Source organism: Neophocaena asiaeorientalis, unplaced genomic scaffold (genome assembly GCF_003031525.2).
Source record: "Neophocaena asiaeorientalis asiaeorientalis breed wild unplaced genomic scaffold, Neophocaena_asiaeorientalis_V1.1 scaffold134, whole genome shotgun sequence".
In the NCBI taxonomy this organism is placed as follows: Eukaryota; Metazoa; Chordata; class Mammalia; order Artiodactyla; family Phocoenidae; genus Neophocaena; species Neophocaena asiaeorientalis.
In genome coordinates this window covers 16,267,778-16,284,039 of record NW_020185339.1, presented here as the reverse complement: position 1 = coordinate 16,284,039, position 16,262 = coordinate 16,267,778, and the positions used below count along the sequence as shown (strand labels likewise).

The following is a 16,262-nucleotide window of genomic DNA, read 5'->3' as shown; positions in this document are numbered from 1 at the left end:
TTGAAGGCCACAGAAGTGACACGTTGGCAAATCAGAGTGGGGGGGTGGATTTTAAATTTCTATTGCAGAGACTCCAGTAATCGTTCACCAGAGTGAAACCCAGTTCTTTGATGTTGAACGATGCAAGTCACCAGCCGGGAGGGATGCTGCCCTTGCCCCTGCGGCTGCTATTGCTGCTACTATTACTACTACACCACCCCCACCCGCCTCGCGCTATTAAATAACGATTAGGAGGTTTTTACAGCCAGCAGTTGTGCCACGTGCGTTAGAGATGTTAATAGTTTTTAATCACCGCAACGGCCCCGCGAGGTATCCACGTTATACGAATTAGGAAATCGAAGTGTAATTTGCTACCAAGTCACAGGGCTTGTGCATAGCTGGTCTAGACCTGAGTTTAGAAGCCATTCTGGTTCTAAAGCTTGTTCTCCACCACTGCCTTAAACTTCCTTTGTGTGTATATGTGTGTGTGAAAGGACCAAAACTCTGCAGGTACCAGGACGTCGCCTCCAAACCTTGACAAGGTAAATGGAGTTTCTTCCGGGAGAATTTCCTCAAGGCCGAATAGCTGTCTCTGTAGTACTCCAAAGCAGTTTCCACATCCTGGAAAAAGCAGCTACAATCAAAGATAGCACCTTACAAACATCCTTCCTTTATTTAAAAAAAACTACTACCGCCAACAGTCCCTCCTAAGATCAGAGGTGCACACACGGATCTGGCAATAAGCCCAGACATACCAAGACATATATTATCTAGAGCTCTGGGCAAGTCATTCACAGAGTAGGGACAGCCTAAGGTCTAAGCCTGGGCAGCCTAAGGACCCAAGCACAAGAACCCTAGCCCAGGTTCTGCTCTTCTACAGAGCAAAGCAGAACTCCCGGTTGACTCCCGTTAAAAGTCAATCGACATTTAGTCGACTTCCAGACGATGGGCAGAAGCTCCTGTTAGTTATTTCCTGCCCATCTCTGGAATCCCTTTTGGACATGACCAATGAGTTACAGCTGGATTTCAGGCAGCATGGCACACTCATTTAACTAACTGTCAGGAACAGCTACACCCTTCGGTCCACGATGAAATGAACTCAAATCTGGATTCACCAAAGGAAAATTCCAAACAGTCCGGGAAAGCAAAACCCCCATGCAACCATCTCCGTAATAATCATAACACTGCAATGCGTACATTCTACGAAGAGGCCTGTTCTTCTACCTCCTGTGAAACAGCTTGACAAAGACCAAAGCTTTATGCCCTAGTGCGGGACAAACAAGGCAGAGAAAAATCTTGTGCAGGTGATCTCAGAGTCAAGAGGGCACTACCTGCCAGCGCTCAGAGACAGAAGGAATGGCACAGGGAAGAGTATCACAGCCAACTGATTGCTATTCTAGATCCATCCCCTCTTTTGTTTGTTCACAGAAAGTGACCCTTTTCCTAGCCCAGGGGTAAGTCTGATTTGTCTGCGCCAGTCATGGTGATCCCATTCTTCTTGCAGGGAGAGGAGAGCAGAGAAGTCTGCTCTCCAGAGGAAGTGACAGACAATCTCTCCTCCTGGAGACACTGACTTTCCTGGAAGCGCCACCAGGAACAGCCATACGCATTTTGTGACTCTGGGGAAGATGGGGTGAGAACAAATGTAAGATGGCGGAGCAGAAGGATAGAAAGAATCTGAAACCCCAAGGATTTAACCAACTGCATTTAACCTGCTGAATTAACCAGCTCTGGAGGGGCACCATCTCCAGGCTTTCTGTTTGTTTTTTGTGGGGTTTTTTTTTATTCATAATAATAATATCCTTATTAAGACTGTTTGAGTTGGGGTTCCCTATTGTACCCAAAAGCATACAAGAGGAATTTTCTTTGGTGGGATACTTGAGACTCATCAGAATTCATTACCTACATTTTTATAAACTGGTTAAATTTCTATTACCCTTCCCCACATACATTGACCTACAGGAAACAGAGGGAGATAAAGTCGTATTTAATATGTCTTCGCATGTTTTAAAAATATACCCATGTCCCTCTCCCCACTCTTGGATCCCTGGGGAAAATATCTCCCTCGTGTCAACTACAGTCTTACTGGTTTTCCTATGACGATGTTCCTCAGAGTAACATCCAGAGGCCCAGTGGCTTATTTATAAGGCAGGTTACTGGTCCCTCCTGAATCAAGGAGTGGAGTCAGGAATCTGTATTTCTTCAGCGTCCTTTTATGAAGTCTATGAAAGGGTATCACCACCACCTGAGGAAAAGGAACTGGAAGAAGAAGAGGACTTCCTCCAGGCACCAAGAGGGTGTAGAAATCAGATGAAAACAATTTTTTGAATATTTACTCTATGGAGAAGACAGGAAGTGTGCTAGGAGCTGAGTCAGGTGGGTGGGCAATTTCCCTGGGAGTTTTCCATTGGTGGCGCCGTCTGCTTAGGGTTTGCAGATACAGCTTCTCTGAGACTGGAGCATGGAGTCGTCCACGTCCATAGCTTTGACTAGTAATTGTGCCTTAATGTAAATATATATATATATTACATATATATATATATATATGCAGGCTTTAAATGGAGCGTTTTAAACGACTCCCTCTCTATGGCAGTATATATTTATATATATCGTGGGTAAAAAATAAGTGTCATGGGTGGTCACATTCCAAAGAAATGAACACATTCACAAAAGCACCAGCCAGTGAATGCAGAGGCCATACAGGACAAGGGATTAAAGGCAAGAGACATACAGATTTCTTGAGTAGAAAGACACAGGGAATGAGGAGAGATGTCTGATGATGTAGATGAAGGGTCTGTATGGAAGGATCTGTATGGCATCTGATGGGAAGCAGGCATCGTTATTCTTTCTCACGTTGTGCTCACAGACAATAATATATATAATACATGAAATTATAAGCACCACAGATACGGGAACTGTGTCTACTATTTCCTATGTCATAAACACCATGGAATTTATAGCTAACATTTTTTAACACCGTCACATGTTAGAGCAAGTGATAAATGGGGAAAAAAACAAAAATAATTTATTAGCATTTAGCACAGAAATCTTAGCCTTCACAGACTTGCCTGAATTTGTTTCCATAAACTTTTCAACGGGAATAAGGGAAATAAAAGAATAAAGGAAAGCATATATATACATAGCAGGACAGGATTTCTACTTCTATAGAAATCTAGTGTGAAAGAAGATGCTATTTATATTTCTTGACAAGAAAACTTTTTCCAGAAGAAAGCTGTTACTATGAAAATAGCTTCCTAATACTGATTTTGCCTTTAAATATATTAGAAGCCTTCGTCTGAACTAAGATCTTTTAATATCATTACATTAAAATGCAGTTTTTCTTATTTGATCATTTTTCTTCTTAGTGAAGTCATAATCCTAGAAAGCCTGACTTTTATTATCTTTTTAAACAGATGCTCTTTTTATGGAGGAGAGGAGATGCTGCATATAGCACTGATTTTTAATAAGAAAATAAGCACAGAATAAGCTGTTCACTGCAGCAGTGTGGCATAGTAGAAAGAGCAAAAGATGTGGAACCATGTGACCTGGGCTGCAGTTGTAGCTTCGCTGTATCCTGGCCTTGTAATCCCTTGTAAGCCATTTACTGTCTTTAGGGTTCTGCTTGCTTGTGTGTAAATCTGAACAGCGGATGGCTGTTGTGGGGTAAATCAGACAGTACACGTTAAATCACTTTGTAAATGGTACCTTGCTCTGTTATTCATATATGATCAACAGAAATACAAAATGAAGAGTCATGTCACCTTATCCTGAATTGTAGTTAAAGAATGTTTGATTCCATGGGTGTGATCACGAAACAGAGTTCAGAGAGACGTTTCTGGAATGGTCTAAACAAAGACATGTAGTTTTTAGGATGACAGTATACCGATGCCAGAATCATCAGTTTTAGAGCAGTTGAGCTGAGGTAGAGCTGAGTTAGGTAGTGCAGGGGGTTGGTTGCCTCAGTCTCCGCTTGAGTGTGAAATAGAGATTTCGGAGACAAGCCTGATGAAATGTGAGGTTCTTCTGAAGAAGGAAGGGAGATGTTTTAATTTACAGATTCTGAAGAAAGGGACATTAATCCAGACAAAACCTCCAGGGATGGTCCAGGAAGAAAGTATTCTCTGGAAAGACAGGCGTGCTGGGTACACTCTGGAAGTTTGAGAACGTGCAAGGAAGAGAGCCTACTTCTACAACTGTTTAAAACGTTCAAGGACATAAGCTAATGTTCAGGAATAGTTAACATTTCTCGGATTGAATATTAAACCTCCTCCAAGAAAAACAACTCAACTGCTAAAGTCAGTCCCAGGCTAAGGCCAAGAAAATACTGCTAACTTAGGGTTCTAGGAGAGATATGACTCAGTTAAGTACCATAGAGCTCTCAACCCATAAACTATCCCTTTGTAGTCCTTAACAGTGTAAGAGATTACAAATAAATTTACTGACTCTTTCCTTAAGGAAAGGAAATGCCTAAAATCATGATTCAGCTTTTTAAATTCGGTTTCCATGTGTAACTAGTATAGCTGCTGGGAAATACTGGCTCCTCAAATCATTTTGTAAAACCATTTAAAAAAAATTTTTACTGGAGTATAGCTGATTTACAACATTGTGTTAGTTTCTGCTGTATAGCAAAGTGATTCAGTTATACATATACATATATCCACTCTTTTTTAGATTCTTTTCCCATATAGGTCAGTACAGAGTATTGAGGAGAGTTCCGTGTGCTATACAGTAGGTCCTTATTAGTTATCTATTTTATATATAGTAGTGGTAAAACCATTTTTAAGTGTTTTAGTCTACGGCCCAGACAGATGTTCTCAGCATCAAAGAAGTTTTCTAAGTATTGATTCTAAATCTCTTTCGTTAACATAAAAGTAATTAGAACTAGTTAAAAATCACACGATTTCTATCCCATGCAAATGGGCAAACACACAAAAAAGGGTATTACATGTGATATGAAAAATTGTGTCTCTAGTTCATCAAATCCAAATCCAGTTTCATATAACCACTCTGAATGTTAAGAAGACATTAAGAAGACGTTGTATCTTAAGTGGACTTTGAAGTATGTCCCCAACAAATTTGGAGTATTAATTATTGCTCATCTCCTATAGTATACAGTTTAATTTCCATTATCTTATAGATGTCTCCTTTTATCCATTATTGACCATTAGTCTTTCTGTCTGGCTAAAGTTGGGATTAGCGAAAGTTTGACTTTAGTCCATAGCATCTACGCACATGTGTTTGATTTGTCAAAACCCAAAGCATAGTGTTCCACATATTTATTCATTTCACTTTGGTGCTGTTAGCCACGTGTGCATTTGCAAAGTGAACTAGCTTTGTGAATGGTCAGACACAGAAAAAAGAAATTTGTAAAGAGAATAAATAAATAATTTGCGTCTTTAAAAAATACCCAAAAAATGCATAGTGTTTCTGTTTAAAAACCTGTAGGATGAGTACATAGGTCTGAAACAAGATTAATTCTTTTTCTATGGAGTAACACTAATCTCACAATTTTTACTCAGCTCCTTTGCCTAAGGGTGAATTCTTCCCCCCAAATCTTGGAGATGAAATTTTTTATAAAAATTGAGGTGAAGTCTACTCGTGAGACAACGTGTTCTTTACCCGACGTGTGTGTGACTGTTTACTTCGGAATGCTTTATATCCCCAAAGTACAGCCATCTTCCGTAAGATAAAAATCCCTATTGAATGCTGTAGCTCAGGAGCTGCAGCTCAGGAGCACAATTTTAAGTTTAAAATTAACCATGGTAGGGCTTCCCTGGTGGCGCAGTGGTTGAGAGTCCGCCTGCCGATGCAGGGGACACAGGTTCGTGCCCCGGTCCAGGAAGACCCCACGTGCCGCGGAGTGGCAAAAAAAAAAAATTAACCATGGTTTTAGCAACACTACTGCCATAGCTGCATTTTTGTTTTGTTTCGTTTTCTGACGTTTTTAAACTTAATTCTAATCTTTAACTTTCCAAAGTGAAAAAGAAAATTTCTTTCTACCTGTATTTTTCGTGATAGGGATGAATGATACATTTCCTCTATATCAAGTCTGCAAATTTCTTGTATTTTTTTTCTTCAGTGAACTTACCTCTACCTTCTCATGTTCCCTATTAGAGGGAAAATAGCTCTTCTTTCTTTTTTTTTTTTTTTTTATTTTTTTTTTGCTCTTCTTTCTTATGATTATTCTTTTTTTACTTTGATGAGCATGCCTCTCTACACTTAAGATTACATTGAACATAGGGGGAAATTAATCTAAAATTGCACGTTATACTTTTAAAATATTTTATTTATTTTGTCTGCGTCAGGTCTTAATAGTGGCATGAGGGATCTTCCATTGCGACGCACGGGCTCTTTGTTGCAGCACTGGACTTCTCTCTAGTTGTGGCGTGCGGGTTTTCTCTTCTCTAGTTGTGGCGCGCAGGCTCCAGAGTGCGTGGGCTCTGTAGTTTGTGGATGCAGGCTCTCTAGTTGAGGCACGTAAGCTCAGTAGTTGTGGCATGCGGGCTTAGTTGCCCTGCGGCATGTGGGATCTTAGTTCCCCAACTAGGGATTGAACCTGCGGCCCCCGCATTGGAAGGCAGATTCTTTACCACTGGACCACCAGGGAAGTCTCACGTTATATTCTTAATATCCTCATTTGCCTCCCCCATTAGACTCTAGGATCCTTGAGACTAGGAGACATTTCATATTCATTTTGTATGCCCAGTGCCCATCTGATGTGTAGTTTATCAAATATCAATTCAAATGTAATGAGCCAGTGAATAACTTCATCAGGTCAAATTGTAGAAGGTTGGCTTTGGAAACTAATCAGGACGCTGAGGGTTTTTTTAAGGATTTCTCGTTGATCTTTCTCCTCCATTCTGAAGGTGTCTGAAAGGTACCAGAGGGAAGGCAAAAACTCCAAAATATTGGCTCTCAAATCTGTTTTCATGAGAACTACTGTGGCTCGTTGCCATACACATTCAGGCTGATGTTAATAAACACTAACTAGAGTAGATTGTGACTATTCTCATCCTTGAACAGATTAAACAAGGTCAGCTGCAGCGAGGGCACTTTACTATAATAATCCAATAAATACTTTTGAAATGATGCTTACTTTTGTCTTTTGCGATAAGTCCAAGAGTAAAGCCAAGTTGAGTAGAAAATAACACCTCCCCTTCTCCCCAATACCGAGCAAAAATTCCAGAGATTTTGCCAAAACTCCCCATAGATTTATCACTTGATAGGAGACATTGTACAGAGAACTACAAAATCTCCTTTACTCTCTAAGGGCCAGATGTTACTGTCAAATTGTAACCATTTGAGGCTCCACGTGAACGCACGTTGCACAGTCAACTCTAAGTGCACACAGAAGGTGCAAAATATAGAAGTTGTGACCCAACCCAGGCCTTTTCTAAGCTGGAGAAAAATTAGCACTAGCTACTTACTTATGATGGATGGTTTCTCCTCTTTACTAAGGCCTCCCACCACAAGGGGGCAGGATCATCCTCAACTGAGGAAGCCATTAAAACAGGAAGACTCTCAGCCCAGTAACAGTGGTATAGGCAATAGGCGTGAGATTTGTATATAGCTACAGCTGAGTCTCATCCTCACATTGTTGAACCAACATTTGATCTGAAATTCTTCAAACTTCAGACACACCTTCCTATCTAATTACCAAAAACATTCCTTAGGGAGATCAAATAATTTTTTGACCACTTGGTGTTAGAGAATGCTCTGAACTCAACTTCCGTATAGGTATGTCACTAACTGAGAGTTGACCATTCATTTTAAATTGAACTAGAAGTCACAGTTTTCATAGAAAGCCACCCTGAATAACCACCAAGAATTGTTATATGCCAGTCACTCCAGCCATTCAGTTTCAATGAAGAGGTCAAGTTCAGAAGGGCTTGGAGTGGGTATGAGAAGTTAGCTAGATGATCACAAAGACAGACATGGTGCTCTGGAAGAAAGGCTGCAGAATAAATGAGAACACCAGAACATCACACCTGGTAAAGGCAAATCCCTCCTCCCACCACAGAGTCTGGCAGAAAACTTTGGCAAAATAACTTTAAGGGTCAGGATGCGGGGTGGAGAGTCATAAGCAGAGAGACTGAGTGCAGGATCTAGGTTCATAAAAAGTACAGAAATCTGTTGGCTGATCCAGTCTAATGACAAATCACAAAAATTATATAGTTGAATTAGTGAGAACGGCCACCTTTCCTTGATTCTATTAGGTTAAACCATATGAAATTGTTGCTATTTGACTGGTTTTGACTGACAAAAACTCAAGTCCATATGGTTCAACCTAACAGTGTACACCACACTGAGTGAATGCTATGAAGATACTCTGACTCCAGCTATCCTGGTGATACGGGTATGATGGAGGATTTGCATCTAGAGATCAGAGACTGTTAATTTACATTCCCTGGAGCTCTTGGTGTTGCATTGAGGAGCCTCAGGGACATCCTGGGAAGACAGGGAGTGGGTTGGGAGGCCATGTGAATGAGGCATCGGCACTCCAGTCAGAAGTACCATTTTGTCTGCTTCCTGTTGTAGGATTCCACGTGGATAAGATCTGATTTGTAAAAGAAGAGGGAGAGGGTCTTAGGCTTTTTTTTTTAAAGGTTCAAAACCTATAGCACATACAGTTCATTTTTTAAAGGGACCAAATATAAATCTTGACATTCTGAAATACTGAAGTTTTAGGACTAAATCTAGAGCACCATGAACAAGTGTGTTGATTACCTCATTTCATGAAATGCAAGAAAGAATTTTCATTCTTGATGATGGTAGTCTCCCTCCAGCTGGGTTAATGTCATATTCAAATATATATATATATATATATATATTAATTAGTGTTTTTGTTTCTTTCAGATATATATATATATATATATTCAGAACTGCACTGTGAAATTTCAGAGACTGAAAATGAAAAGCATATTTCTCAGCACATAAATGAAAGTGAATCTGGGTAAACGGTTATATACAGAGAAAAAGGTCATCTTTTGAGACTTTAAACTACTTGGGACAAAGGGTCAAAAAGGATATCGTTCAAATCACAAGTCAAAAAGAATTCCTGTCAGTTTGTACAGTACATGACATGGAGTTGCTGCTGGCCTTCCTGGTTCATGGCTGTATTTGGAGTGTTTACGTAGAGACTGGACAGTTTATATAATCTGAGTTGTGTCTACTTATTCAATTTGATACTTTTTAATGAATTTGGTTCAGAAAGCAGTTGAGGTAATAGAGCAATAGGTTGATTTGTTTATTAAATTTTCTCCAAATGGTGGGGGAAATTCATCAGTCAGCTCAGGCAGAAGATGGATCTGGTTGCACTTGTATGGATACAAGCATAAACATAAGCGCCCCTATCTCCATGAGCTGACTTAGGCCATAAAGGACTCTTTGGGAAGTTTAAAAACAAATATCTTTTTAGCAGGATACCATATTTAATTTTAAATGTTAAATGACTGAGCTTATCCTGTGAGCTGTTATTTTGTGAGCTGTGAAATGCCCCTAAAATGTTAACTTTCATTTAGAAATGAGAGTTAACATTTTAGGGGCCTTTCATGTCTCACAAAAGAAATGAGGGTTTTAAAATTCTTTTTTAGTAAACAGCCAGGAGATCTGTCTTGCCCTAGACTGCTATGAGAATGCAAAAACGATCTACATGAAGTTTGTGCTGGGGAACAGAAGTACCTGTTGACTCAGCAGTGGTCTTATGATTTTAAAACCAAGGGGACAAAACCACCTATTGCTAGCTGGCAGTAAAACAAAAAATATAATTAGATTAAAAGTCTACTACTTACATAAAACCAAAAGACCCATCTGCACGGAGATCCAATGAAGGACTATTTTCTTTCAAAGGTCAACGTAAGACCCTTTGCATAATGATCATCCTTACTTTACTATACATTGTACCTCATTTTTAAAAAAAAAAAAAATTGAGTGGTTAAGCCCAGTTCAAGCCTCTTTTCATTTAATGTTTAAATTAGTATTAAAATGAACTACTAATGTTCAGGTTCTTTGTTATGAAGGATTTTCTTTCAGTACCTACCAGAAGGGGTAGCTTAGCTGTCTAGGCATCAGCTTTGAAATACCTAGACTCCCTGGAACCATAGGCTGGATTCTCAGGAGGGCTGGGGAGCCCCTTAATTATACTGAAATAAATTTCCTACACCAGTGTCTTTCTACAAAATCTTAAAAACCAAAATACTCTGCGGACATTAAAAATTCAGTAACTTTTTCCCTTTCATTGGGAGAAATACTGGTTTGCTGTATGATCTCAGAAATCCCAAAATAGGTTCTTTCCTTTTTCATATCCTTTGCACTTTCTTAGTGTGCTGTATCCTAAGCTATTTACAGACTTTAACAATAGTATTTATTTGTTCAAAGATTGTACTTTCAATTTGTCTGAACTAGTCCAATATAAGGGTTAACCTGCAGAAAACTGCACATTGAAGTCCCCGTGGTTAGAGAGGGCCCTTCTTAATCTTTTCATGATTCATTCAGTTGATGGGTTTTTTAATTCTCTTCACAGTTTTATTTTAACATTATATTAATTCAAAGCATTTCTTCAAAGTCCTTTGTTGTTGATGTTCTTTTGTTCTGGGAGGAAGCTCTCTGCCACCCATTGGATTTTAGAAGTTAAAATGCAACCGCGGAATGAGAGATTTTCATTACAAGCTATTTGAAAAGTGTAACAATCTTATAAGGAACTCAAAATCTGAGTGCCTGGAAAGGTTGGCATGCCAGGTCTACAGAGCACCTAAACTGTATAAATTCCCCGTATGCACAGACTTAACTAGAAATGGAACCATCAGAAGTGTCTAAATCAGGGAACTTCCCTGATGGCACAGTGGTTAAGAATCCACCTGCCAATGCAGGGGACACAGGTTCGATCCCTGGTCCAGGAAGATCCCACATGCCGCAGGGCAACTAAGCCCGTGTGTCACAACTTCTGAGCCTGCGCTCTAGTGCCCACACACCACAACTACTGAGCCTGCGAGCCAAGGCTACTGAGCCCACAAGCCACAAATACTGAGCCCTCATATCACAACTACTGAAGCCCACGTGTCTAGAGCCCGTGCTCAGCAACAAGAGAAGCCACTTCAATGAGAAGCTCCGTGCACCGCAATGAAGAGTAGCCCCCGCTCGCCGCAACTAGAGAAAGCCCGCGCGCAGCAACAAAGACCCAACGCAGCCAAAAATAAATTTTTTTAAAAAAGTGTCTAAATCAGGAGCTTGGAGGGCTTTGCTATCTGTTCAATAGAACAGTCGTTGTGAAACCCATGCCTTTAAAAGGGATGTCCTCAGACACTCCACAGCAGGTAATAAGGGCAGAATCTCCAAGCGGGGAGGGGGAACAGCTGGACCCTGCAGGCCTGCCTCTTGCACCCCAGGGTTCACTCTCCATCAGCAGCCTAGGAGAATCAGAGCTAGCCCTGCTGACAAAACCATGAGGCTTCCTGGCTGTGGTAGGAGTGGGGTGGGGAGGGGAACCCTGAGACATCCCAAGGAGAAGACTGAACCTGGAGGTGGAAACCAAGGCTGTGAAGTATAGCTTATCCTCCTGGGTTGAATCGGATTTGACTGTTTTTAAAAGGTTGAGAATGGGTTTCCTCAGAGCATTATATGGGAGATTAAGAGAATTAGGAGACCCTGGTTGTTTCAGCTTTAGAAAATGATCTCGTGGAAGTTATTTAAATTCCCTCTGCCTTAGTTTCCCTGTGAGCAAATGAAAATAACAAGACCTGGGTCCTTCCAGTCACAAAGGGGCAGATGTTGAAAACAGAAAAGATTTTAGCTTCTATGTGGGAGATGCATGTGTAAAATATTACTCATTTATTAAGGCACAGGGAGATATACAGCTAACCACACTCAAGATTAATATACACAGTTGATATTATCCGTTTTGTCTTAGAAAAATGTAGTGGTCGACCATGCTTCTAATGACAAGAACCCTGGGGGGCCACTGGTTTCTAGGTATCTAAGCTAGCAGATGCTCCAAGGAAGATAAGAGATTTGCAGTTTGTTTGGTGTCCCCCAAAATTTCCAGACAGCAGTTCGTTTCGTTTCCCATTTTATGAATGTATTGTGCTTTCATCTGCATTTTCTACCAAAGCCATTCATAAGAATAAAAGCAACACAAAAGAACAACAACAGAAAACGTTCTCGGCACAGTCTGGAGCCATTGGGTGCCAGGGGCTGGGAAAACATCCTGGCAGCCAGAACCCCAACCAGCATTGAAAGTCCTCAAGGGTCTGTTTGTTTGGTGGTCGGAAAAGTATGAAGTGCTGTGTGGAAGGGCAGCTGGTAGAAGTTCTGTGACACGAACTAGGCCGGGAGCCAGGGCTGGCAGCGTTTCAGACATTGTCTTTCCCCTCATTGAAGTGTCAGGACCTAATTCATGGAAAATTGGGTGAGCTGGCAGCCCTTTCAGAGGATTTCATTGAGACCCGCAGTGTGCAGGAGACACATGAATGTGGGCTCCTAGGCCAAAAAGGGAGGGGGACTTCTGAGCAGTAGGAACCGGTCAGCCTGCAAGAATGTGTGAGGATTTGAAATGGTTTGGGAGTAAACATGTGTACAGGTGCAATCAGCAGGAAAAAAGAGAGGGGAGAAGAGTGGTCCGTTCTTACAAATGACTCTTTTGAAATGAATACTCTCTTAGCACACACATTTGAATCCTAAGAGGCAAGAAGTCCTAATCATCCTTGGTTGGATTCCACCTGGAGAAAACATCATCTCAAAACCTGGGCTTTTATGATGTCATCTCTACTGTGGTTTAAACTCAAACTTTTTTTTTTCAGTAAACAAAAGTATTTTGCCATCTCTTTTATTTTTATCTTGTTCATCTAAAAAAAAAAAAAAGCTCTGATGATTTTTATAAAACACGTTTACTATAGTGGCAATAAGACATCACACCATCACTGAAATTCTGAAAGAAAATGAATAGAAGCTCTACCCCTTCACAATATAGTGAATTTACCTTAACTTCTGTAGCAATTTTATTTCTTTCATTTGTACCACAGAAGCATGTCACTGCCCACATCAAAGTGGTTCAGTTCTGTTTGCAAATCTCAGGGATGTGTAGATAGAATAAATAAGGCTTATATTCAGACATGAGAGTGAGTACTGGAAGTAATCCATTAAAAAACTTGGGCTTCAGATCCACCTTTTACAACACCAAAGAATAACTTAAATATTTTTCTAATACTCTAAATATTGGACAGTTAATTTAGGCTGAGTAGAAAAAAGTTTCCTCAGGTATTTTACTCAAAAGAGGGGAGTTTTGCACTACATCCAGAATTAAATACATATAGATGATAAAGATACACAGATATAGGTGTAACAAAATATTCTGCAAATGGTAACATCAAGAAAGTGAACAAACCCACAGAATGGAAAAAAATACTTGCAAATCATATTCTGATAAGGGATATGTATCCAGAACATATAAAGAACCCTTATAACTCAATAATGAAAAGCCAAATACATTTTGAAAAGATTTGAATAGACATTTCTCTAAAGAAGATATACCAATGGCCAGAAAGTACATGAAAAGATATTCAACATCACTAGCCATTAGGAATATTCAAATTGGAACCACAATGACATTCACCTTCACACCCAGTAGGATGTCTATCATTAAAAAGACAGACAATAACAAGTGTTGGCACATATGGGGAGAAATTGGAATCCTCATACATTGCTGGTGGGAATGTAAAATGGTGAGGCTGCTTTGAAAAACTGTCTGGCAGCTCCTCAAAAAGTTTAACGTACAGTTACCTTTGTGACCCAGAAATGCCACTCCTAGCTATGTACCTAAGGGAAATGAAAACATGTACACACTAAAACTTATACATGAAGGTTCATAACAGCATTATTCATGATAGCCAAAAGTTGGAAACAACCCAGACGTTCATGAACTGATGGATGGGTAAACAAAATGTAGCATATCCATACAATGGAATATTATTTGGCCATAAAAAGGAATGAATTACTGATGCATGCTATAACAGAATGATCCTAGAAAACATTATGCTAAGTGAAAGAAGCCCATATATTGTATGATTACAAAAGATACAAAAGACCATATATTTACATGACATGTCCAGAATAGGCAAATTTATAGAGAAAGAAAGTAGATTAGTGATTGGTTAGGGATGGGAGGTTGGCTAGGGAAGCAGGAAGGAATGGAGAGTGGGTGATAATGGATACAGGGTCTTTCACAGGAGGTGAAATTATTCTAAAATTAGATAGTGGTGATGCTTGTACTACCCTCTGAATATACTAAAATACTTTGATGTTTACACTTCATGTGGGTGAATTTTATGGAATATAAATTATATCTCAGTAAAGCTGTTTTTTTAAAAAACCAAAATATTAATAAATTAGGCCCTTTCACTTCCTAAGTTTTGTGATATACAGGCTAAAACAAAGTGACTAGAAGAGCAAGTTTATTTTGATGTAATTGGTATGTATTGCAGAACCTTAGTTGGGAATTGTTTTAATGGAGATAACCTGCACTGTATTTCTTTAACATGTAAAGGTAATGAATAAACACCCTTTAACCTGAAATAAACCATCTGAACCTTGAAATTCTTGTCTTTGCAGACAAGTGCCTATGTTTAAAACATGTATACTTGATTATTTTCATTATGTGTGTTTCCTTTTAAATTATAACGATTCTTTTCTTTCTTTCTTTCCTTCTTAGCCTCAACAAGTTGTTCAGAAGAAGCCTGCTCAGGTAAGAGATGGTCATTATGCTTTTTTTTCCCCAGTTAATATAAATAGTGAAAAAAATATGACCCCAAATTAAACCTTTAATTAGTATTTTTCTAGTCTTGTGTCAGCATTGTAGTATTCTTGAAAATTGGTTGTATCCTTCAGACAAAGTCAAGAATACATAGACTGAGATTTTTAAAAATTCGAAAAGATCAAGGCCTGAAGTATACAGAACAAATAAAAATACTTTAAAAAATAAAACCTTTTAGTGCCTCATATAAAACAAATACTTAATCTTATCATGTGTTTTGCCAACTCTTAAACATCAAGTTTTGTCCTTTCCGTCTCACTATCCATATTCCGTTGACCCGATACAGGACTTATTAGCCACAAAATATATCATGATCCATGACCGGAAACATATCTATTCATTGAATTATTCCATAACATTTGGTGATCCCAAAACACTCCCAAAGAAGACTGGGAAATTGGGAAATGGTTATACTAATTTTGCTATTGATGAACTCTCAGGTCTCACTTCAGTTAGGCTGAATCACAGTCTCTAACATCTTTGGCAACATCAAAATTAGGAACCAGCTTTACTTCTCTTGTTCCGTATGCCTGGAGTTCCTTGTCCCAACTATAATCTGTACATAGAAGCATAAGAATCATGCTTATTGAGGAAGTATATCTTGAAGAATAAATTAACCATGATTGCTAAGTATGCGATCTTTATTAAAATATGAAAATATCTTGCTGTTCTCCCTTTCTGGGTTGAAAGAGATGCCCGGGAGATCTAGGTACATCATGCAGAACCTGCCGAAGTTATTTAGCAGTGTCATGGGTTACCAAGTTCTTTGTAGATTTTTCATATAATTTATCCATGGGATCTTTTCCTTAGAGGTCTCTAAAACTGTACCTTGCACCAGGTTCTCTTGGGACAATGTTGCCTTGCCTGGGAAAGACCATTCAGACAATCTCCTGTGTCTACTATTCTTTACAAATGCAGCTTGAAAGAGAAATGAAGCTTCTAAACAGATATAAAAGCACACAGGGGAAATGCATCTGAATAATTACACATGTGCTTTAAATAGAATAAAAACAGAGTTTCCATGAAAAAAAAATCATCCTCATAGCTGTTCCCTTTCCCGAAAGCCAAGAGTTGGGGGCACTAAAAATAAGTACACTGTGTTCAAGTGTTTCTATGCAATATTAAACAAAACAAAACATAAACCAAACTTGACATTTTTAAGTAGGAGATCCCAAATATATTTAGCCTCTCATGCTTCATCAGTAAGGAAATCAGTAAGGAATTTTTTTTAAAAAGAGCAAATGAATTTATAAATCTGTGCATTGGGGTCAAAGGAGACTGCAGTGTTCGCTGTTGCATCATGGGCTGTGAACAGTAGATTAATAACCTTATGGGGTCTGTTAACAACTTTGATTCAGTCTCTGTTCTTGGGGTTTAGGGAAGATAAGGCGAACGAAAACTTAGTCACGTGCATCTGAGAAATGTGTAGTCTGCTTCAGAGGTTCTTACCCTTGGCTGCCCATGAGAATCACCTACAGAT

At 39.3% G+C, this 16,262-nt stretch overlaps 1 protein-coding gene across 1 annotated transcript in view; it reads left to right on the top strand.

The window, feature by feature from the left end:
* HMGA2 (high mobility group AT-hook 2) overlaps positions 1 to 16,262 on the top strand; it is a 136,594-nt gene that overhangs the window by 109,647 nt on the left and 10,685 nt on the right. Inside the window, exon 4 of the mRNA XM_024737024.1 lies at positions 14,681 to 14,713. Coding sequence (XP_024592792.1) covers positions 14,681 to 14,713 — 33 coding nt within the window. The remainder of the gene's footprint in view (positions 1 to 14,680; positions 14,714 to 16,262) is intronic.